Below are 24,841 nucleotides of genomic sequence, written 5' to 3'. Positions count from 1 at the left end.
CATAATCACAAGGGAGATGTTTCAAAGTTTTAATAGGTAGGTACATAAGCATTGGGGTGTAGAGACTAGTGTAAAAGAAAATATACATAGGCAGTGTTTTTTTTCTGGGGGGATGCATACCCCTAAACATTTTGTGAACCTACGTTTGGCCTCATTGAAGGACAATATGAGTAGGAAAATGAGAGTACCCCTAAACATTTTTTAAGAAAAAAAAAGCACTGTACATAGGCAAACTGATATATCACAACTCAACCAAAGATTCGGTGTGTTTATAGTTTGAAAATTGAACTCAATGAAAGTGTTCAATCTAGCATTCTGCAAAGTATTTTGCATAGTGATTCCCCTTTCTTTTGAACCAGTTGGAAGGATGTGCAAAAACAATGTTTGTTTCAAAAACAAAAAAACCCCACTAGGCAATATGTCCATACTTATTTTTGCTGTGTGGCCTGACAGGTGACAGGGTGAGAGGCTGAGACAAATTTTGTAAAGATTTTGTGCTTTCACATTTGGAGGAAATTTTAACTTGCCACTGGGGGCAAGTAACTATAAACAAGTCTAAGGAAAACTGAAGATTGGATAAAGGGTGGGAGAAAACACATCAAGTAAGAGCATAACCTTTATTTGAACCGACTAGTGCTTAAATTCCTGGAGAGAGAGACTTTGTGTGACCTAATCTCAAATACTAACTGAAATTTATGACACTCAAAAGCTTGCATCTGGCAATTCAGTTGATCCAAATTTATTTTATGCAACTAAATTTATAGGCCACTTAATAATGAAATTAAGAAGTTTACATTAAACAGCACACATACATGTCTTGCCTGATTTTTTTTTTTTAAAGGGGGCAGGAGAACAGGAAAAAGCCATTGGCAAAAAAAGTCTCTCAAAGGCCTCCAGAGCCGAGTAAGGAAGGGCAGAGAGCTTCAAAGCTCTTTCCATGGTGGGAAAACTTGACACATTATTATCTTTTAAGTTCTCTGCTTTGCTTATTGGGCTGTGGGAAGTTCTCGCACAGGTTCTGGAGGCATTAGTGAGATCTCAGAAAGCCCTGCGAGATCTTGTGCAATCTCTGGAAGGTAATATTGCCCACATGGGGGTGGCTTTACACACAGCCTCTGGAATCTAACCCCCCCACAATATGCAGTCCTACTGTATAGTTCATTGAGACCAACTGAGCCTCTGCTAAGGGCCTCCTTCACTGTACACTTTAAAGTGGCATGGTTTCTCAAAGTGTTTGATATTGAGGTCAGTCAATGGGACTGTACAGGTAGGCTTGTCATATTTCAAGAAGTAAAATTCCTGACACACACACACATCCGCCCCCAAAGTTGTTGAGCTTTGTGTTGAAATTGTTGAGCGAGGAAGCTGAATTAAAGAAAGAGGAGGCAGTGAAGCCACGTGAAAATATCCTATGCCAAAGGATAAATGGACACAAATCTGATATCAGGAATCACAAGATAGAGAAACCAGTAGGAGAACACTTCAGTCTCCCAGGACATTCTATACAAGATCTCAAACCAGCTGTCTTATTACAAAAGAATTTCAGAAATAGACTGGAAAGAGAAGTTGGTGAATTGCAACTTATTACCAAACTTAAAACCATGGAGATACCTGGTCTGAATAGAGACATTGGATTCTTATCTCATTATACATGATATAGCTATTTTTAGCCATCTCACCCCTCACTTTTTCCTGTAAGACCAATTGCGGTCATTAACAGTCGTCAACAGGTTTACCACACCTTTCAGCCAATCACCCATTCCCACCACCCTTCTGAGTAATACCCCTCCCCACCCTCTCACTATATATAAGGGTCTGGTGACTTCTGTTTCAGTGTATCTGAAGCACACAAAAGCTCATACCAATAGCAAACTTAGTTGGTCTCTAAGGTGCTACTGGAAGGAATTTTTTTATTTTGCATCGACGTGAAAATAGGTTATTGAGGTTGGCTGAGGCCAGAGGAGAGAACAAAGCTTATCTTTCTCCTGTTCCTTTTTTTATTTACTTGGGGAGCCCTGCATGCAGAACCGTGTGTGTGTGTGTGTGTGTCTGCGCCAGGGCTCCCTTTCCCTGCCCTGCCCCTCGTGCCTCTACGTGGGCAACTTGGGAAAGGCAAAGGTGGCACGAGCAGAAAACGGTAGTTGAGGAAGGGGGAAGTGTGGGCATGGACAGACTGGGGGGCCCGTGTCCCACCTGCCGCCCACCCTCAGCAACACGCTCTCTCTCCTCCTGGGCCCGCCCCCCCTTTGCCATTGGTGCCCTTCGGGGCAGCCCTGGAGACAGACAGAGAGAGGTGCTAGTAGTTTGGGGCTGTTTGATATGACGAAGGGGCTGTGTGTGAAATGTCCCACCCACCGCCATACGTGCAGGAAATTATGGAAATCTCTTAAAAATCAACCACCCCACCCGGGCATCATTTTAGGCATCTGATTAATGTACATGTCCGGAATTTTCCGGATGTATGGCAAACCTAATATGAGGTACCATGCTCCCCCAAAAGTAATTAGGAAATATGAGCAGGCATATACAGAGAGTACCTTCCTTGCTAATGCATTTCATTAGTTGATTTTACACAACAGTTTCCCTTATTTATTTTATTCTTATTAATGGTGATTGATGATAAATAAATCTTAATTACATATTGACACTTCTTTACTTTATCTCATATACATTCCCAGTCATTTGGGTTGGGGTCTATAGCAACTTTATAAGCTCATTTGGAGGTCGGTGGGTTCAGAAGTTTGGGAACCCCTGATGTAAAGTGCGAATGTAAGAGTTATATTGGCAACTACCTAGGTGCACTTGTGAAGGATTTGGGCTTGGAGGGGGGTGCTTGTGTTTGCCCTGTGTTACTAGCGTGTGAAAAACATTTTAAGGGAAAATATCTGTTCTTTGTGAGGCCGATGAATAAAGGAATATAGTAGGCTTCCTCAACCTCAGCCCTCCAGACTTTTTTGGCCTACAACTCCCATGATCCCTAGCTAGCAGGACCAGTGGTCAGGGATTATGGGAAATGTAGTCTCAAAACATCTGGAGGGCTGAGGTTGAGGAAGCCTGGAATAAAGGAAGGCGCAGAAAAGAAGCAGAGAAGGTGACAAATGTTCTTTTGAGGAAAAAAGAGAGCTTGTGTGTGAGAGTGTGTGTATGTGCGTGCAGGGGAGCTCGCCATGCCACTGTTTTGTTGTTGCCGTGGGAGAATGGAACAAAATACAAGTGAATATTTTATTAACGGCCTAGTTTAATTTTGTCTCTCGGATAAATAGTTTGTCGTACCATAAACAAACCAAATCAGATGTGTTCCACATGCCCTCTCGTTTAGCTGCAGACAAAGGTTGCCCACAGTTAAATGGGTGTGCTTTGTGCCTGCATATCACTGAAAGTTGCCTCTAATTAACTTGGTTGTAAGCTACAGCCCTTTAGGATCTGTTAAATTCCGTGGTAGGAAAAATAATTAATAAAAGTACTGTGCTCTAGGCAAGATTAATCAGGGAAGGGTTAGGCAACCTTGCCGCTAAGAAGAGAGTGCTACTGTTTTCCCCTGTTGGGCCAGGATCCTTTACAGTTCCCTACAGATCAGAAAGAGTTTGTTTCCTTATCGTATGAAATGTGAGGAGTCCTCATATACGCAGTTTGGGGGATGTATACAACACAAAGCACAGAACGAGACTGCGAAGGTACACAGGGCTGTGATAAATATGACTTCGGATCCTCATTTGAGCCTCTGTCTCAGGCCTGTTCCCCCCTTTTGGGAATAAGAGGCAATGAGACTTGGAAGTCCATTTATCAGGAAGTGCCCTTCTTTAAATTTTAGGGACATAATTTATTGACTTCCCTTTCTCTCATTTTTGCTATACATTTGCTTCTGTATTGCAGTGTGGAAATTTGTTTGTATACCGTCCCATACCTGCAGGACTCAAGGCGGTTCACAGGGTAAAAACACAGAATTAGCAGGTCCAGAGTTGAAATGATGGCTGTTTCTGTGTGCCGGGGCAGAGGGGATGAGGAGAGCGTGCAGAGTTATCTGCCCAGTTCTTACATTGTTGCTTTGAGTTCGCATCAAGGAAATTCGCCCCCTGATTTAACACTGATGATGTTTCCTTCTTCTGATCCAGATTATAGGACAGGCCCGTGCTTCACTTTGGTAACCAATCAGATGTGCCAGGGGCAGCTCAGCGGGATAGTCTGCACAAAGACCCTCTGCTGTGCGACTGTCGGGAGAGCGTGGGGCCACCCCTGTGAAATGTGTCCAGCTCAGCCTCATCCTTGTCGCCGAGGCTTCATTCCAAACATACGGACAGGAGCCTGCCAAGGTACGGTACAGTAGGAGCTGCTGAAATTTTTATTAACAGAATGATTGCAACCGAGCTTCATCTGCTGTCAGAAATTGTAGAGAAAGCCGTGGAAAGGAGTGTCAGATCTATTTGTTAAAGCATCTACGGAGTGCTGGATGCTCTTGTAAATTGCAATGGCTTTTGTAAAACTTGCAAGAGAGAGAGGCAGGGATCTTACTGAATTTCTTTGGTGCCAAAAGGTTCTTTCATAAGGAAAGTAGCTCCATTCTGCAATGCTACAGGACGATAGAACAGATTTTGGCGATAGCACAGCCACAATAAAATTGTTTATTTTAACATTTTGCAACCGGAACTCGTTGATATTTCCCTGTAGAGAGATTCCTCTAATATGGGACGGCTCTCAGGTTGCACTGTTTATAACAGCTTGCTGTGTATTTTAAGTAATATAGTCAATAAACCTAAGTTGGTTATGTACATTAACTTCAGCAGGTCTACTCTGATTAATGCTTAGTTGAATACCACTCCATCAAGATATTTCTTTATTCTTTAGCATGCCTCACAAACAAAAGCCCTTACACTGCTTTTGGCTTTTATTGTTATACATATACAGCTGTATAAATGCTTTTATTGTCTGAATGTCTGGCAGGAAGCAGGAGAAAGTTAAAAGGGACAGTTGCTATATACTAAATTGGTGTGGATTTTATATTCCCAGGACTGCATTTTTGGGAGGATTTGTTTTAGACCATTCTCTAAAATATTGTCTAATGAGGTACAGTAGCTAATGGGTCTAGAAGAGATAAAGATTAACCAAAGTAGTATCAGATTCATAATCTAAAGATTCCCATGATGAACTGAAGGCAGTCTATTGTTTTAGAAAATTTGGATATGGTTTAGCAAAAAAACCAAGCCCTTTCTCTTATCTTTAAACAGCTGGGGCTGCTCTATAAACTACAGAAACAACTTCCATACAATTTGTGTGGTTATGTTCTAACCTTTCATTGTCCTAAACTAGCATATTCTCCTGTCTAATGGCCCCTGTCTAATAGCAGTAAACAGTCATTGCTTCCCACAAAGAATCATGGGAATCCCATCACAGAGCTACAATATTCAGAGTTCCCAGGAAAAAGGATTGACTGTTAAATCTCTCTAAGAATTGTAGGCCTGTGAGGAGCTCCTCAGGATTCTTGGTGGAAGTCTTGACCGTTTAAAGTGGTATGATACTCTTTCAAGGGAATAGGTTCCCCTAACATAGCTCAGCATCCTTTATGAACTACAGTACACAGTATTCTGAGTATGCTTAAATTGGCATGATAATGCTATAAATGTTTAGTGCAGATAGGGCCAAAAGTCTAGCATATTGAGAACATTGCCCAGTCATTAATTGCCGTGTCCTGGAATAGCCAACAACGCCTTTTACTTACAGAGCCAATCTTCATGTGAAAAAAAATAAATGGAATATGCACAAAGAGCAATTTTAATTGGGAGTTATATAAGCACATTGTATTTATGTATGCATAGTCAACATGGAAGCGACAATCAGGAGTAGAGTTTTGTGCCCTGGTTTTGTGGAGAAACCATTAACAATTGGGTGACATTATCCATACAGGTACTTTTTGTACCTGAGGACAAAATGTTAAGTATGAACTGGCTCTATAATTAAGGATGACATTGGGTTTTACTTTTCTTTACATGCTTGATGGAATACTGACCTTAGGATGCTAAGCAAGGGGCCTAGCCTCATATATTTTGTACCTCGTGTAGTTTGATGGCATAAACTTAAATACAACAAAGGCCGAAATTTCTTTGTGTTACTTTTTAAAATAGAAAGTACTTAGGGAGACTGTACTAAATTAATCTAAAAAAACCCACCTTAATAATTTCCAAATAAGTTGGACTTTCTTCCAGGCAAGAAATCTTACAAGATGATGTGGGAACAGTGAATTTGTTTTTAATTTTTGTGTGGTCAAATTGTTAACAGTTCTTTTTGTGTGTGTGTGGTTTTTCTCCCCCACCCCTTTTGCATGATAGATGTGGATGAGTGCCAAGCTATCCCTGGAATCTGTCAAGGGGGAAATTGCATTAATACTGTTGGATCTTTTGAGTGCAAGTGCCCAGCTGGACACAAGTTTAATGAAGTGACACAGAAATGTGATGGTAAGTCCTTTCAGAACCTTTGTTTGAAAATAAGGGGAAATTTGAAGCAAACTGTATTTCAAATATTTCTTCGCAGAGGTTTGCAAATATAAATTACACAAAGGGCATTTCAGTATTATCTCTCTCTGTGCATAAAATCTGTTTCATTTCTAGCCTTTCGTGACACTTCCATTTTCCCACCAGTATTTTTATGTGAGTGGCTGGGGAAACCGAGCCAAATGGGTGGGGTATAAATACAACCACCACCACAACAACATCTAGACTAGTATAACTGTGGCAGTAGGTCAGAATTAAATGAAAGGGGAACATATTTTGACAATATTTTGATTTATAACTATGTGAAAGATTGGAACAGGAGAAAGCTATGTTGAAGCTTTTTATATCCCCATTGCTCTCCCCATATTGTACTTTATCCTTGGACATTATTGTACATAAAGGAAGGGCCATGCAAATGATACTTTCTCTGCCTTCTCTTGCCCACTCCGAATCACATAAATTTAGGTAAAAAAGTAAAGGACCTCTGGACAGTTGAGTCCAGTCAAAGGCAACAATGGGGTTGCGGTGCTCATCTCGCTTTCAGGCAGAGGGAGCCGGTGTTTGTCCACAGACAGCTTTCTGGGTCATGTGGCCAGCAGGACGAAACTGCTTCTGGCGCAATGGAACACTGTGACAAGTGCCAGAGTGCACAGAAATCTCATTTACCTTCCCAGCACAGCAGTGCCTATTTATCTACTTGCTTTTGAACTGCTAGCTTGGCAGAACCTGGGACAGATCAACGGGAGCTCACCCCGTTGCACAAATTCGAATTGCCAACCTTCTGATCGCCAGGCCCAAGAGGCTCAGTGGTTTAGACCACAGCGCCACCCGTGTCCACATAAATACACATGCATATTATCAGACAGTATCTCTCTTATTTCAATCAATCCCATTCTTTCCTCTCTAAAACCCACAGATCTTACTTTACTCCTCCATCCCAATAAAGTAACATTTCGCATGGGCTGTGCTTCGTAGCTTATTTAACATCATAGCTCATTCAGCAGTGTACATGTGTTTCAATGGATTTATTTAGAAGAAGGAAGGAAAGTGTTCCCTTTGGTAAATTATTCATGAAGGTCAATGGGAACTATACATAAGTAAAGCATAAACCCTTGTAATATCACACAGCTCATCCTGAATGTAAGACCCCTTTAAGACTCTGCAAATTGGGTGCCATATAACAGAGGAAATATAAATCTAGGTATAATAATAATATTTATAGAACAACTCCTTTGTCATTTTTATTTTATCTTATGTAAACCAATTTGCAAAGAATTTGCTCCAGACAAATACGGTTTTCATTCTGTCTGCCAGTGCTGTTGGCAAAAAGGCAGCCAAAGGTAGAAGTTGCAACTTCTCAAACACAGGAATCACTGGTAGTGTTTCTAGAGTTAAAATCAGTGACATCTTGATTCAAAAACCAGTTAAACTGGATTATGTGGAATTGAGATACCGCAATTAGTCCCATTGGTTTAAATCTTTTTAAATCTAGATTCTCTTGTTTAATGGGTTGTGGATAGGACTGTCAGGATTTGGAGAGTAAGGGTGGATCTAGACACAGCGTATGATTGTGACGAATGTAGCCTCAGTGGGATGCTAAACTTGGATCTTCCTTAAAACATTCAAGCTTACAAAACTGTAATCCTGCATGCCACAAAGTGTGTATACAGTGCTGCAGCTATATTTAAGGTCTCATAGGCTGGATAATATAGGGAGAACCCACCACTTTTGATAGGTACATGGTGTAGCAGAACATCAGCTGGAATGAATGGATGTTCTGTTTGAAAACCCTTATTAAGATGTTGGTATGTTGGGACAACAATGAAGAGTCATTCATTCAATAAGGCGCCTTATAGCTGTCTTGGTCAGTACTCCATTCATAAGTTTAGCAGATAGAAGTGTAGTTTGAAAAGATGTTGAACTTTTCTTTAGCACCCCTTTAAAAGCTTGTTGATCTTATAGGAGCATAAAGACTAATGTTAAGTCAGTGCAAGTGCAATTCAAGACATGGATGCTGTATCCTCAATACTTGAATTGTGGGGAGAGGGGGGAAGACAGAGGGAACTGTGATGAAGCCTGTAAGTGCCACACCATGCTTGCTTCCAGTTTTACCCAAATCATGCTTTTCCTCTAGCCTTCCAAAATCAGGACCTTAAGGACTCTCACTAAAGTTAAAGGGACTGGGGACTTGATCACATGGGATTTTACTATGTGTTTGCAGCTTTTTGTCATGGGGACTATGCAACTTAAATAAGAATACAGTTACTTTCAAGCAACACCAGTTGTGAGGGTTTCCTTCTATAATTTCATGTTAAACCAATATGGGGATAATCTGATAATTTAGGGGGAATCAGGCTCGAAACTGATCTACTCAGGGTAACAGATTATTTGTTCAGTGGCTAGATCAGTTGTCACTTTCTGCTACTCTCATGGCCACTACTTTCTCAGTAGTACTTTCATTTCTGTTCTTGGCTGTGTTCATTACTATTTATGGTGCACTCTTGAATGTAATTTAGCAATATATATATATATATATATATATATATATATATATATATATATTTGCTTTCGTATATATATATATATCCCACAGATTTGGAAAAACCAGAAAATTGCACAAGCAAACCACATTAAAAAACGGTGTGCTGAGAGTTTATAACTCACTGACTGTGTGCTTTTGTGCACTTCCTGGGTGGGGAATTTTTTTTTAAAATGCAGGCCACATCAGCACCTATTTGCGCATATGCCCTGTCTTTACTTACATGGCACAATAGAATCAACAAATTAGAAAATAGGGACAAGCACAAAAGGGAACACCTGTTGGTATGAATGGGGGAAAATCAAAGTTGCTCCTCATATATTAAATCAATTATGTGCAGGTTTTTGGACTACTCCAGTCTAATTTGAATGGGGGAGGGAGGAGTGGATTATCAACTAATACTGAAATGTGAACAAGCCCTGGATCTCATCTGCTCTTGCATGGCAAGGTCCCAGACCCTCCCGGGAAGTGGAATAAAGACACGTGAAGCAGTATTTTTGGTTAATGGGCGAAAAAGGCCACAACTTTGTTGGCTACAGAATGTGAGATGTATTGGCTTAGGCATTGGAAACCACACGACTATATCTGACTCCTGCCTGTCTGCAGGAGTCTTGGAAGGGTTAACCATCAGTAGGGGGAGCCCTGCTGAAACACATCAACTAGGGATTCCCCCAGGGTCACTGCTAGGGGTCGTGCCATGGCCCTAGCGCTCCTTCTGGGGCTTTGGATAGAGACCACGCCCCCGGATTCCTTTAACGGAATACCCTTGAATTAGGAGGGGTAGATGATTGCTACTACCTCCCAATCCCTTCAACCTAATACTCCAATTCCTAACCACCAAACCTTACAAAGTTGTGACAATTTACAGTGGTGCCTCGCAAGACGAAATTAATTCGTTCCGCAAGTCTTTTCGTCTTGCGAGTTTTTCGTCTTGCGAAGCACGGTTTCCCATAGGAATGCATTGAAAATCAATCAATGCGTTCCTATGGAAACCGCCTTCAGACCAGGTTTGGGGACAGTCTGTCCCCCGACCTCTTCTGAAGGCCGACGTGGGGGGGCGAAAGTCTTTGCTTCCCCCCCCCTTCCCGGGACAGCGGAGACTTCTCCGCTGTCCGGGGCGATCTTAAAATGCTGGCGGGCGGCAGCGCTGCCGCCCGCCAGCATTTTAAAATCCCCCGGGAAGGCAGGCAGGGGGGACAAAGACTTTTGCCCCCCACCCGCCTTCAGAAGAGGTCCAGAGGGCTCTCCAAGCTGCGGATAGCAGCCTGCTGCCCCGCGCGAGGGGCAGACATTCGCAGCTTGGGGAGCCCTGCAGGACTTCCCCGCAGGGCTCTCCAAGCTGCGGATAGCAGCCTGCTGCCCCGCGTGAGGGGCGCTCTTAAGCAGAGCGCCCCTCGCGCGGCGCAGACATTCGCAGCTTGGGGAACCCTGCAGGACTTCCCCGCAGGGCTCTCCAAGCGGCGAATGTCGGCCCGGCGCGAGGGGCGCTCTGCTTAAGAGCGCCCCTCGCGCGGGGCAGCAGGCTGCGCACCTTCCCCTCTGTTCCCGGACCTGTCCTGAAGGCTTGCGGTGGGAGGAGGACTTTCCACCCCACCGCCAACATTCAGAATGCTGTTCTGAATGTGGCGGTGGGGAGGAAAAACCCTCCTCCCACCGCAAGCCCCGGGAACAGAGGAGAAGCGCTGCGCACCTTCCCCTCTGTTCCCGGACCTGTCCTGAAGGCTTGCAGTGGGAGGAGGGCTTTCCTCCCCACCGCCAACATTCAGAATGCTGTTCTGAATGTTGGCGGTGGGGAGGAAAAACCCTCCTCCCACCGCAAGCCCCGGGAACAGAGGAGAAGCCCTTCGCACCTTCCCCTCTGTTCCCGGACCTCCCACCGCAAGCCTTAGGACAGGTCCGGGAACAGAGGAGAAGGCGCGCTGCGCTTCCCCACTGTCCCCGGAGATTTCCCTATGGGCTTTCGTCTTGCGAAGCAAGCCCATAGGGAAATTCGTCTTGCGAAGCCGCTAAAAAATCGGAAAACCCTTTCGTCTTGCGGGTTTTTCGTTTAGCGAGGCATTCGTCTTGCGGGGCACCACTGTACTACGAGGTAAGCGAAAAAAACCAAATGGCCGGTGCCAATTTGCCAAGTGGAAAAATTCCTACCAGGCCCCTTGGACAACCAAGGTGACACCAACCGAGGTCTATAGCAAAGTCAAGAAATAAAAGAGTCTAACCTAAGGGAGAGAGGACCCGAGAACTGGCCAAGCAGGGAGAAAAACAGGGGCGAGTCCTTGGCCATGGGCAGTTTAAATAGCCCGCGCCATGCCCCCGGACCACCTGAATTGGATGGCCTAAGGGTGACATGGCTGAGGACCATTTAGTGGCGCAGGAGCTATCCCGCCCTGTGCGCTTGGGGAGAGCTTGCTCTCAGCCCACAACGACATCTCCCCAGGAACGAGAAATAGCTTTCCTGTAATTTGAATTGGGCAATCAAAACACAGGCTGGTTCCATTTCGAACGAGGTGCTTCTTGGCTCTCCCTGTTGCCTTTGACTCTTCAAATGTGTTGCTTCACTTGTAGTATTTACCAGAAGCTTATGGTATTGAATTCCTGACGGGTAACCTCTGCTGACCTTGACACTATTATTATTTGCCTCTGATTTGGATAAAACAATTGACCTTAGTTCACCAATGGCTGTGCACATAAGGAGGCAAAATCACTTGCTGCTTTCTTCCTGAGTGGATTTCGGCTCCTCAGACAGATTCTAACCCTCTAGGTGTTCCTAAAATCTCAGCAACTAAAATAGGAATCCAGTGCAGCAATTTAATTTTTTGGTATGAACTGAGTCCTGATTCATTGAGGCATGGGGGGGGGTAGTTGCAAATGGATTAGATTCAAGTATTTTCTGACTCAAGTTCCCTACTGTTTATCTTCAAGCTAGTGTTGCCTCTGTTTACAGAGGGTCTGGTCTTATTGAAAGCAAAATCTCCAGGTTTTATTTTAAGGCTGAGCCTAACCCAAACAGCCTTTCACTGTTTATAGCGCTGTTGACATTAATATAAATACCATTGTCATCAGTTTAAGCACTTTGGTTTCATTGAGGTAACGGCAAATATGGCTGATGACTTTCCAGACATTAGCAATAGGAGACAAAAAGTAAGCCCATTAAAAACATTATGTGCTTTTTTAAAAAGAGACTGAAATCTATCTTGTGTATTGTCTGCAGCACTATGGTTACTCCCATGACATGACGACTCTCTTGCTCAGGGCTTGATTCCTAGAAAAAGAAAACTATTAGATTTATCGACAACTGTTAGGAAATGCTACCCTCTGATCTGGTAAATCCCCCTCACCTCAATTCATGATCTCTGGAGTCTCTCTTTTTACTCACAGGTGAAGAAAATATGCTTAGCATTTGTTCAGACCATGGCTGGATCTACACACATAAAAAACAACAACAATTAAGTTAAACACATTCTAAACGTCATACAGGGAAATCCCATTGGTGACAGATGGGACTCCATAGCGCCACCTGGTGTCACAGTGTTATGATGCATGTAAAGTGCTTTATCTTTACAAATGTAGCTGAGTCCCATGTTTGACTATTATTCTGGGCTTAAATCCTGGTACAAATTAAGCCTAGTTCAACTGCTGCTGTGAATATGTGAAGTATTCAGAAAGTGTGGAGCCTGTGATGTGAACATAAGAGCTCTTCTGGATCAGACCAAAACCTGCATCTAGCCTAGAGTCCCATTTCCACCCCACCCCTGACCTCCCATAGCCCGTCATATGCTTTCAGGAAGCCTTTAAGAAGGGCATGAGGTCAATAATAGTGGTATTCAGTTGTGTCCTGCTTCTGGAGGCAAGCCCACCATCAGCACTTGTCATAATTGGTCTCATTTAGGCATAAGGTTAAAACCCTTTTTGTTCACCCCAGGCATTTGGAATGCAAACTGAGCTTCTTTTGTTAACTATGCTTAATCTCCTTTCCGACTGTTTCAGCAACCTTGGCAATAACTTGCAACTTTGGTATTATCAACATACATTAAGAAATTAGGAATTGAAAGCAAAGATTGTTGAATTTGGAATTTCTTTATTTTATGCCTGGTATTATGGTCAAGGGACATGAGGTTTTGTAGGATCCACATGTTTTACTCACATGATGCATCTATTTCCCAAAATGTGGAGCTACCGGTAGTTTTCATTGCAATAGATTTAATTGATGTGACTATAAATATCAAGAGTCATCAATATTCTCATCCGTACAATTCTCAATAAAGTTGCTATTTGATGGTATTGTTCTAACGTGCTTGAACCTTCTTCTTCTTTTTCTTTTTAAAAACCTGTAGATATCGATGAGTGCAATACCATTCCTGGAATCTGTGATGGGGGAGAATGTTCCAACACAGTTAGCAGTTACTTTTGCAAATGCCCTTCTGGATATTATACATCCCCAGATGGCTCCAGGTGTATAGGTGAGTCAAAAAATAAAAATGCAAATGTAGACATGGTAGATATGGAAATGCAATGGAAAAATCTGTGAAAAGAATTACATGGAACCAAACTTATTTGAATGGTTCCAAAGATCTGCTTTGTGAACAGATCTAATGGGCTAGAAGATCTTTATTTTTATTTTAAATGAAAGGTTAGAAGACTGAATTTTTTTTGGTGTGCCTAACCCCATTGGGGTACCCAATGGGAGCCTTCACAAAATGGCTGTGCATATTTATTAGTATCCCTCCCCGTTTTTACATGCTGCAAGATTTGGGCCAGGATTTCGGCTATCGTGCTTCCTTCTTGTAGTCCCCCCCTCCTCTAAATGCACATAGAAGTGAACAGAGGAATTGGCAGATTTTTTTCTTTTTTTAATACGTGATGTCCTTTGACCTTCAATTCTGAATCCAAAAATCATGTCCCCAAACAGCTGGAGACCCAAGTTTAGGAAACTCTTCTCTAAATATTATAGGATTTTCCACAACGCTCCAGAGTAGACTTGGGGATGTTGTGGGGAGTGCATGAGGGAGCGAAGTCCTGCTGTAGTAGCAGTGATCCTAGTGCTCACAAAATTATTTCGTTGAATATTGCCCTATCATTTAAAGTGTTTCCTGGAATGTTATCATCTGACTTCCCACTGTAATTTTCACATATTTAGAGTGTGACCCATTTTTTATTTTTTAAAAATTCTTCATATATTTTAGTTATCATCCTACAACAGGTAGAAACCTCACTACTGTAATGGAAGTGCCATCCAGGGATGTCCGGAAAATTCTCCAAATTCACATTTATGTGTTAATTTGGAGGTGGCCCAGTACCTCAAAAGTCCACCCTGGAATTAACAGCCACTACATTAGTTTATGTGGCAAATTAATGGCTGTGTTTCTGGTTTCATAAAGAGTTGTTTTTTATTTAAAACATAGTAATGTAGAGTACATTATGCTGAAGCTACTGCTTCCAAAGGACATCTCTGACTATTAGCTATTATGGCAACAAATCACCTATTCTTGGCCAGCTCTAGTTATGCAAAGGTCCATTATCCCAAGGAATGGGAATGTGTCAGGCTGTCTACTTCACAAAAGAAACTGATTTAACCCATCCTCCTCTTTTTAAGGAGTAATTATTAAAACAGGCACTGCTTGAAGATTGTTCCTTAAGTAATGGAAGTGTAATGGAGACAGCTAAAAGTTAGAGTGATGAACAGCAAAAAAAAGCACAATAAATATTGCTTCTGGGTGGGGGGAGCCGCCCAGCAAAATGCTACTTACATATGCAACGCAGGACAAGGGAGGGTAGAGAATCAGTCTATGCACAGGATAGTGAGGATGTGATTCCCATGACTGTAGTGCTACTTATGTTCAACCCAATTGTTCCTGAAATAAAGAGCCTTGAGTTTTACAAGCATGTTGATACTATTCAAAAGCATATGCATTTTTAAAAGTTCACATAGTCATACAGTTCAGCAGCCGGTATGAATAAGGATGCATACTCATGCACTAGTCTTGGCTGTCTTACACTGGAGTATACTAACAGACATAATATGAGGAGGAAGAGAAGAGAAGTATTCATGGGAGGAGAAGGCAGGAAGTAATAACCACTCCCTTTAGAAAAAAAGAAGGGATTATAACAATCCCTCTCTTGTGACTTAACATCTTTTTTTTGTTAAGTCTGGACAGTTTCTCTCTCTCTCTCTCTCTCTGTGTCTGTTTGAAATACGATATGCACACAATCCCAAATGCAAACTCTGCATAGCACTCCATGTGAAATGGGTTCATTCGAGGGGAAAAGGCAGAGCAAAACGGACATGGAATTAGAACCAATGTTGTAAAACATACTTTCCCCTTTGAAATCTGGAATGGATTTAATTTGGGAGGTGATTCATTTGGGTTTTTTTTAAAAAAATACGTCGAAGGCTGCTTTCAGTGGTGTAGTTTAGACATCACTGAGACTGTTATAACTTATTTTCTTTGATGATTTCCCTATGTAAAATTTAATATATTTTATACCATGAAAATTTGCTCTTCAATCTATGATATAAAATATGCACATTTTTCCGTTACTAACATTGGAGGCTGTTGATGTTTGGATTTCTAGACCACAGAAATAGAACTGCTATAGTCAAAATTCTGTTGTTGTAGGTCCCGCTCAACCACATCGCACTATTGTTTATCCATAGTTCTGAAAATGTAGCACAACCTTCTGTAAGGTAATTAGGGATGGATCTGTCCATTTCAGTTCTCTCAGTTTCTCATTTTTCCAAACTTAATTTCAGCTTTCCAAATTTCTGCAATAAATAGCAGTAATAAAGAAATCCTCATGAAAATTCATCAGAGGTATAGTTTGAATTTCTGCTGCTTAAGCACATTTTTGTATGCAGCTTTTGACTAAAGTACACCTTTTTGCAAGCAATTTCTTCTTAAAATTGCTTATCTTCACTAATACATCCATTTTTATGCTCACTTTCTTCTAATATAATGCATTTTTATAAACATTATTTTGTTGGAGAGCTCACTGCAAAAGTCAGAGAAGTGCTAATTTCAAAGGATGGCTGTGTTTTGGTTCTTGTATTGTTTCAGAAATTGTGAATTAGGTAAGTTGGCCTTTAAATGTGAACTGAATTGCATTTCTACCCCATTCTTGAAGGTCAGGCTAGCAGTTTCATGGGGATATACAAACTCTTTCCTGCCCAAAAGTCCAATCCTATTGGGTATACCTTGGTGACTGTGTACTCCTTCCTAGTCTATGTTTTATACACCAGCAATACTATTTTTTATAGTATTCATCGAAGCCCCTTACTTTAAAGCAAGAGTGGGGAATGTAGCCCTTGAAGTTTTGTTTGACCGGGCACATCATTCCTGACCATTAGCTGTGCTGGCTGGTGCTGAAAAGAGTTGGTGTCCAACAACATCTGGAGGGCCACAGGTTTCCCATCCCTTCTTTAAATGAAGCATTGGACATATTTGGTCTGTCTCTCTGTTCCTTTCTTTCCCTTCCACATTCAGCGCAATTGCATGAACAACTCAAGTAGTTACTTAGAACAGAGGTCGGCAAACTTTTTTTGGAGAGGGCCAGTTCACCATCCCCCAGACCTAGTGCCGGGCTGGACTGCATGAGCGGGAGGGAAAGCACGCAGTGAAGGGGACTTCTCTCTCTCCCCCTCTGTCCCCCAGTCCCTCCCCCTGCCTATCTCCTCCACCGCTCTGCTTGCAGTTGGGAGCTGGCGGTAGCAGCTCTCCTTTTCGGGCCAGCTTTCCCGGGTGCCAGGCGCAAGGCCAGCACCTACCCCACAGCGCGGCCATGGGGAGAGGCCGGCAGGCAGATGGCGAGGCTTCCTATCAAAGCCCAGCCCCCTTCCTCTGCAGGGCAGGGAGAAATTAGGAAGAGGGAGGGAGGAGATGCCGACACCGCGGTGAGGGAGGAAGGGGGGAAATTGCAAAAAATGGTGCCCCCCCAAAATGGGGGGGGGGAGGCGATTGCACCGATCCAAGCGGCGATTGCAGAACTGTTTGTGGGCCAGATCCAGAGGGCAATTGGTCTGGATCCGGCCCACGGGCCTTCGTTTGCTGACCCCTGACTTAGAACATCCATTGAAGAAGTGCATGAGCTGAGAGGTTCTCCCAGAATCCTTTGCAATGTTGCTGATAATTCTGGACACTGTTCTCAGATCATATAAGGCTATGTACAAATGAAGAAGATTGTTCCCCCACCCCCAGCATTGTCTATGATATTGCAGAGGATTCTGAGATGCAATTCTCTGCATACTTTACCAGTTTAGGGCAGCAACATGTATTGATCAAGCTTCAGTGCTAACATTAAATCAGTATGTTTTAAATGCACTCACTGGGCCCCTGCAATATGAACTCTTACAGATTTAAAACTTGGTTTCATTTCTATCTACATCTCCAGATTGAAAGTATTTTAATTTAATGATTGGGTGTTTTAAGTGATGATAAGGAGCAGAGTGAAAGTGGTAATCCAGGCCCTAAGCTATTATTAACTTTCAACATTATTTTCAAGACAAAACGTGCTACATGCAGAACACTATTAATTATCCACAGATAGTTTGGATTTGTAAACTGCACATTTGCAATATAAAAATGATGCTAGCCAAAACACATGGAACTGGGCGAAATAGCTAGTCTGGAATTAGTTTCAGTATGATGCTAGCAGCAGTTTTCACAAGATAATACTGATATATTTATTGCACTTTCTGTGCCTGTAATTCAGCTGCAATGCTCATGTTGGCTTAGATGCATGTTAGATTTAAAAATGGCTCTCTTCCTTTTCCTGTTCCACACTGGCAAGATTTTCAGCTGATAAGTCCCTTCCAAATGGCCCTCCTAGCATCCTTTTTTGTTTTGTTTTTTTGTTTGGCGGGGGTGGGCAGAGGGGAAAGCCATTCTCCCTGAAGAACCTTGGAAAAATCTCTTTCCTGGACCAAATTGAGGTGGTGTGATAGAGGCATAAATGCCTATAGTGCACAGTGGTTCCCCGTGTTATGTACTTAATCTGTTCCAGAGGTCCATTTGTAACCCGAAACCGCTCATAACACTAATGGTACTTCTGCTCACATCCCAGGGCAAAGGTTGCAACCGGAAGCGTCTACTTCCGGGTTAGTGGAGCTCATAACCTGAAGCATTCGTAAGGGGGACGGTACATAACACGAGGTACCACTGTACACTTAATACTTATTTGGAGAAGTGTAAAATCTGATGGATACCGCCATCTTTCCTCTCCCCAATCTCCGAGGGCAAAATTTTTGAAAGTTTTGCTGTAACGTTCAATCAACTTACTAATACCTGAAGGCTGTCGCCTGAGGAAGTTTCTTCACTTTCCTGCATGGCAAAGCTGGCCCTGCTGTCCTGTTGTACTTGATAAGAGTGATCCCCTTGCATCTGGTGCCTCTGCCACTGTTTAGTGAGAGGGAGGGTGGCCTGGCCTAAGACATGCATAGTTGTGCTGCTTCTTTAGAGCAATGTGCATGATAAGTGTCAGGAAACTGCCATTGACTCAGGAGCGAGGGGGGGAAAGGTGGATGGATTACAGAAAGCCCCCAAAGATCGTGGGAAGCAGCACTTCCTCAGGGGAAGAAGGAAGCCACGCCTCTAGTCGGGAGGAGATGCAGGGCTCGGAGGTTGCAAGGTGATGCCAGGACACCTTGCCGGAGCAAAGCGGGGAGGAGGGAGGTCCCCCTTTACCCACACCTTCCTTGCGCAGTAGGCTCTTGCGCAGAGAGGGGAGGCGTAGGCTGGGGGTCAAGAGACTAATCTGCTGGGGAAGATTTAAGGACCGCCCACTCTCAGATTCTGCTAGTGAATGAGCAAGACGTGGAATAGAGGCGCTCTGCATTGTAAAGGTTTTTTAGCACCAATAATAAAGCTTTAGAACAGACCAGTGAGGCACCTTGCCTGATTGCTCTCGAGCAACTACCCGGTAGCCATAACAGCAAGCTACGGATTTTCCTTCTAGAAAAGCAAAGAAAATGTCTAGCTTCATTTCCAGGAACCACTCTGACTTCCTGGCATTAGTTCTATTCTCGTTCATGGCTGTTGAGCCCCAGCATCTTCCCTCCAACCTTAAAAAATAAAATAAAAACCAGAGTACTGAATGGCATTCACTGGTATTCTTGTGACGTTCTTAAGAACCTACAAGACAGATAGCATCTCGCATCTCACAGAAGGGCAGCTTTTAAGCATTCTATGGTGGCTGCGGTGGTTGCATTGCAATATTTTAAAAATCATATCCTCCTCTCACTTTCATATCTTTCTTATTCTATTGTTGCTGGGGGTTGCCAGCTCATTTACTGGTCCTTACTCTTAAGCAGGGTTCCCCAAACTTGGGTCTCCATCTGTTTTTGGACTACAATTCCCATCATCCCTTGCCACTGGTCTTGCTAGTTAGGGACGATGGGAGTTTGTTGATGATTGTTTAAAGCTGTTTATTTGTTTACAATACTACTCACGGGTCCAGCTGCATGGTTATTTGACTCTGTGGTGTGTATAGTGAGGTTTAGGCACTAATTCCTCATGTTTGGATAAGTGAATTTTCATACAGCAAGTGTTAGGAGAGCTAGATCTGCTTGTATTTGGTGTCGAAAGAGATGTATTCTTTATAAACTGATGGAGTGTTCTAAAAAGCTGAAAGATGTGCCCGTTTCTTCCCCTATAACAGATGTACGTCCAGGATACTGCTTTTCTTCTCTCATCAATGGCCGCTGTGGTAACCAGCTCCAGCAGGTGTTGACCAAAACACAGTGCTGTTGTGACACTGGACGATGCTGGTCTCCTGGCGCAACCAGTGCCCCGGAAATGTGTCCCATTCGAGCAACTGGTATGGAACCCATCATATGCCAAGCATGTAGCTCTTCAGAATTTTTGCACTGAAGACTCTGTGGAAATCTTATGGGAATAATTATACCTTTGAATGAATGGCATTTTAATGACTGAAGATTGCTCAGGCCTTCTCAAGTGGTTGAGGAAATATTTTGAGGGAAGCTCTTTTTTATGGTTGCCAACTCTCATGAGAGAATGAATTTTCTCTGGGATAGTTGAGTTGCCTACTTTAAATTGCAAAGTAGCCAATATAGCTTGGTTATTGTTACTGGTAGCAGTGCTACGTGAAATCAAAACTCAGCCATCCTAGTGGTCTGCCTGACAGAGAAGTATTTAAGTGAGAATGGCAAATCAGTGAATTTAAGGAGCTCAAGAAGTACCCCCAAACAATTTGAGGGGATTAAATACTACCTATGGCAGCTTTGTGAGCTGATTTTGATTGGGGAAACAGCATGGGGGAAAGGGTGAAAAAAGCAAAAGCCCTGATGGAATTCCTGCTCCCCTCACCATGTTGTTTTGAAGTAAAGACGTTCCTTTCTTTGTTTCATTTATTTATTTACTGGGTTTTTTTATATATCATATTCCTATCCCAATATGTTCTCAAGTGGCCTGCAATTCATGATACAAAACCTCAATAAATTTACCATAATGCAAGCCACACTAAGACTACAAGGGCATTCAAAGGTGTGTTTTCAGTGGCTGCTCCTCAGTTAGATTCATAGAGTTGGAAGGGACAAAATAAAAAATATCATTCAGTCCATCCCCCTGTCAATGCAAGAAATCCATAGCATCTTTTATAGGTGGCCAGCCTATTTCTGTTTAAAAACCTGAAAATCCTTCTAGTCTGTTTCACTTTTGAACAGCTCCTGCTGTCATGGAGTTATTAAGGTTTTATTGAAATTCATTGTGTTTTTTGTTTTTTTTAATTTAATTAAAAAAAAAAATTGTGTTCAGACATAGGATCACAGAATCATAGTTGGAAGGGACCTTGAGGGTCATCTAGCTCAACTTCCTGTGATGCAGGACTCTCAACTAAATCATCTATGAAAGATTGTCATTCAACCTCTGCTTAAAAACCTCAAGTGAAAGAGGGAGTCAATTCCACTGTCAGAAAGTTCTTCCTCAGGTTTACCTGGAATCTCCTTCCTTGTAACTTGAAGCCATTGCTTCAGTTCCTACCTTCTGGAGCCAGAGAGAACAAGCATTCTCTCCCTTCCATGTGACAGTCCTTTAGATATGTGAAGATGGCCATCATATCTCCCCGCAGTCTCCTCTTTTCCAGGCTAAACATACCTAACTCCCTCACCTGTTCCTCATAAGGCTTGGTTTCCAGGCCCTTTATCGACATACCTGTTTTCTGCAATTTTTTGAAAGAAATTGTATATAAATTGTTCACATTTCCCCTAAAACATACCTTTTTGTATGCTTTTTCACCTAAGATGGGCATTTTGTATGCTTTTGTATACGCCTCCTGAACGGAATGCACAATATGTACACTTTCCCTCATGAAAGACGCTTCTTAAAATGCATTTTTTGAACTGAAAGCGCATCACAAAATTCAGAGGTGCACAATCCGAAAGATAATTGCACACCACTGTGTGTATTAGTCCTGGAAATATGAATTACATTGGTTCATTTTGGACAGCCAGTTGAGTGAAATTCTCCTCTAGCAAGAAAAGACACATGACTCATGCCCAGGGCCCTGCACAAACTTAACAGATGGTTTTACTTAGCCTACTTAATTCATTAAGGACTGCTTGACAACTGTATTTCATAAGCACCATTGTAAATCCCAAACTGGCTGTAAAGTCACTTTTCATTTGATAACACGGTGTTTTCTTTTAGAGGAGTTCCGCAAGTTATGTGTGTATGCCAGCCTGTTGCCTGGGAGACCAGATGTCCCTGGTGGGCCTGCTTTTCCTCCTGTCTATCCACCTGTGTATCCTCCTCATCCAGTTTACCCACCGCCAGATGCCGTTGTGCCATCTCGTAGACCAGGACCAGGTAAATTGAAACAGAAACCTTTATTTTCTTTTTCTTTTTTTGCATTTGTCTGCCTGCAGTGATGTACCATATTTTTTGCTCTATAAGACGCACCCAACCATAAGACGCACCTAGTTTTTAGAGGAGGAAAACAAGAAGAAAAATAATATTCTGAATCTTTAATTTTGTAGAGCCTCTTTTCAAAAGCTTGATTTTGCAAGTGAACAGGAGAAGCATTTTAACAGGCATTAGTGGTTGGATTTCATTCTCTCACAGAAAGCCCCAGAAAAAAAACAATGGGATCATCTGGCCGTTTGGAGAGACAGAGGCACATGGTTTGGGCAGTGATGGAATCCAAGACTGACTGAAGATGGAAAACAAGAATAATGTTCTCCTGTCTGTTTGTCAAGTTGCTCTGGCAGCTAAACAAGGGCTATCACCCAACATCCTCACAACAACCTAGTGAGGTTAAGGTGGCCCTCTCTGCACAGCGCCTCTTCGCTGAAGGGGAGAGGGAGAGCTGCGCAGAGAGGGAGAGCTGCGCAGCGCCATTCGCTCCATAAGATGCACACATATTTCCCCTTACTTTTTAGGAGGAGAAAAGTGTGTCTTATGGAGCGAAAAATACGGTATTTCCTTATCCTTTGCATCAGAAAAAGTCCCAGGTGCCTACTTATCCAAGGTGTTAACCATAGTGGCACCTAAGATTTTGAATAATTGCTTTCCCTTTGTACCTGCACAGGGCTGGTCCCTAGAACTTTAATGTTTTCACCTAGTCTCTGATACTGTGCTTAGGAATTTGAAATATTTTAAGATATCCCACCTCCATACAATCTTCCTCTGCCTCTTTTGGGGTTTGTTGAGAAACCAAGGAGACTTTGATGACTGAGGTTAAGGCAGAAAACTTTGGTGGAATGACCGTGGCTCAAAGGCCATGTGTTTATGGGATTCAATGCAGCTCAATGGGTTTCATCTGGAAGAAATGTAATTTACCCTGCCATCCTCTAATGCAGTTATATGTAACATGTTGCAAATAAATCATTCACTGTGAGAATGACAGTGAGAGTTCAAGTTGTGGTGAAAAGGGTGCTGTATACATTTGCCGAAGGAAAAGCAACTGTTTTTCTTTAATGAGCATTCACACCTTCCTTTGTGGGCCCACACGCAGCACCTTGGGCCATATGGGACCCACCAGCTGGTTGGGCTGGCCTGCCTCCCTGTGCTAGTCATTGGAGGTCATTGGAGGTTCCTGCCAAACCTCAGTTAGCCAATCAGCACTGCAGGGAGGCGGAGCCAGTTGCTTAAATAGGTGGAGTTAAATAGGAGGTGTTATCCTGTTGAGTGCTTGCATTAGTAAATGGCAATGCATTGCATTAGTGAAAAATATACACAAATTGTAACTGCTGGTGCATGTAGATTTAAATTAAAATTAAGATACTTGGCACATAAATTGTGTAGGATTTTAAGTTTTTGTTTTTGTTTTAACTTTCTAGATACTATATCACTTAATGTCACTGGTATTAATGTATGCCAGAGATATCAAAATCTCTGCCTTAATGGTCGCTGTGTCCCAACTCCTGGAGGAAGTTATCGCTGTGAATGTAAGAAAGGATTTGAACTGGACATTAGAGGAGAGTGCATTGGTATGTGATTTTTTTTTTTGTCCTTTCTATGTGTCAAAAATAGCATTTTGCTAAAATACCTTTCCCCTTTGCATTCAGGAAAATGTTGGTCGTTGATATTTAAAAACAGAAATTATTGACTAGTTCTGTATGCCATATCATAAACTTGCCCATATTTCCCCATTTCATTTAAATAGTTTTAGGAGGTTGTGTGCTCACCCTCTCAAAGGCAGTAGTGCACAAAATCCTCTACAATCTCTTTTAGTACATATGAAGCTAGGAAGTGAAACTGGAAAATGCCTGCTCAGAAATGTGTGAATCCATATCCTTTTCTGTGGGGGTTAGATATAGGTCTGGGAAGGTTGTGTAAAAGAAAACAGTGTGCTTTGAGGCATGCTTTGAAAGTTTATCTGGATAAACCTTAATTCACTTAAGAGGGAAAAACTAGTATACTTTCCAAATGTGGTATATGGAATTTTCCAGTGGGAATGCTGCATAACATAGAATTATATTGCCGATGAAAAAAAGAGTTCTTAAAGTTCAAGTATTGCATAGCACAGTTTATTATTTTATTTTCCAAAACGTTGTTTAGCATACGTAAAACAAACTTTCGAAAGAAAATTCCAGGCCTGAATACTTGCCTGACGAAAGCTTACTAAACGTACTCTCTGTATCTTTCAGATGTTGACGAGTGTGAGAGAAATCCTTGTATTGGTGGAGATTGTTCAAATACGCCAGGATCCTACGTATGTCAGTGCCGTGCTGGATATCAAAGCACCCTGATGAGGACAGAATGCCGAGGTAGAGATACCATAGACATATCAAGGCGGGAAATGGTTCGCTATTCTTTTGTAGTCGTTTGCTGCTTTCCCCAAATTTCCATTTAGATGTTACTTTTCAACTATACAATGTCCAAAGCAACATAATCAACCACAGAGGACTGCCATCTCAGAATCTAGGAGGCAAGGCCAGATTCAGGAGCACTTCCAAGCTGCAAACCTTCTATATCGAGGGCACTTCATTTAAGTCGGATAGATGCACAGTTAGTTGGGTCCCTCATCCTCCATAATCAACTCCATCTCTCTATTGAGTTTGTTTATTCATCCTCATCTAGTCCACGCCAGGTACTCAGTGACTTAACTGCTACCCCCGGGTCAACTGAATTATCAGTTTGCATACTGGTGACACTTGAACCCAAATCCCTGGACTTCTCCTCTCTGCAGTTTAATGTAGATGTTACACAAGTGCATAAGAACTGCTGGACTAGATAGGCCATTTGCCTGATCTTGCAGGCTCTTTTACTCTTGTGGAAGTGAATTCTGTGGTTTAACTATGTGCTGTGTGAAGAAGCACTTATTTTTGTCTGCCCTTCGTCTTCCAACATTCAGCTTCTATATTCTAGTGTTA

At 42.4% G+C, this 24,841-nt stretch overlaps 1 protein-coding gene across 4 annotated transcripts in view; it reads left to right on the top strand.

The window, feature by feature from the left end:
* Positions 1-24,841, top strand: part of FBN1 (fibrillin 1) — a 216,037-nt gene that overhangs the window by 80,167 nt on the left and 111,029 nt on the right. For all 4 annotated transcript variants that reach the window (XM_083712342.1, XM_083712344.1, XM_083712343.1 and 1 more), the window contains exons 7-13: positions 4,113-4,310; positions 6,321-6,446; positions 13,353-13,478; positions 19,669-19,827; positions 21,675-21,833; positions 23,306-23,455; positions 24,116-24,235. In XM_083712342.1, the coding sequence (XP_083568468.1) occupies positions 4,113-4,310; positions 6,321-6,446; positions 13,353-13,478; positions 19,669-19,827; positions 21,675-21,833; positions 23,306-23,455; positions 24,116-24,235 (1,038 nt within the window). The remainder of the gene's footprint in view (positions 1-4,112; positions 4,311-6,320; positions 6,447-13,352; positions 13,479-19,668; positions 19,828-21,674; positions 21,834-23,305; positions 23,456-24,115; positions 24,236-24,841) is intronic.

This window comes from Podarcis gaigeae (genome assembly GCF_964106915.1).
Source record: "Podarcis gaigeae genome assembly, chromosome: 14".
Lineage (NCBI taxonomy): Eukaryota > Metazoa > Chordata > Lepidosauria > Squamata > Lacertidae > Podarcis > Podarcis gaigeae.
This window is presented reverse-complemented; position numbering and strand designations above follow the sequence as displayed.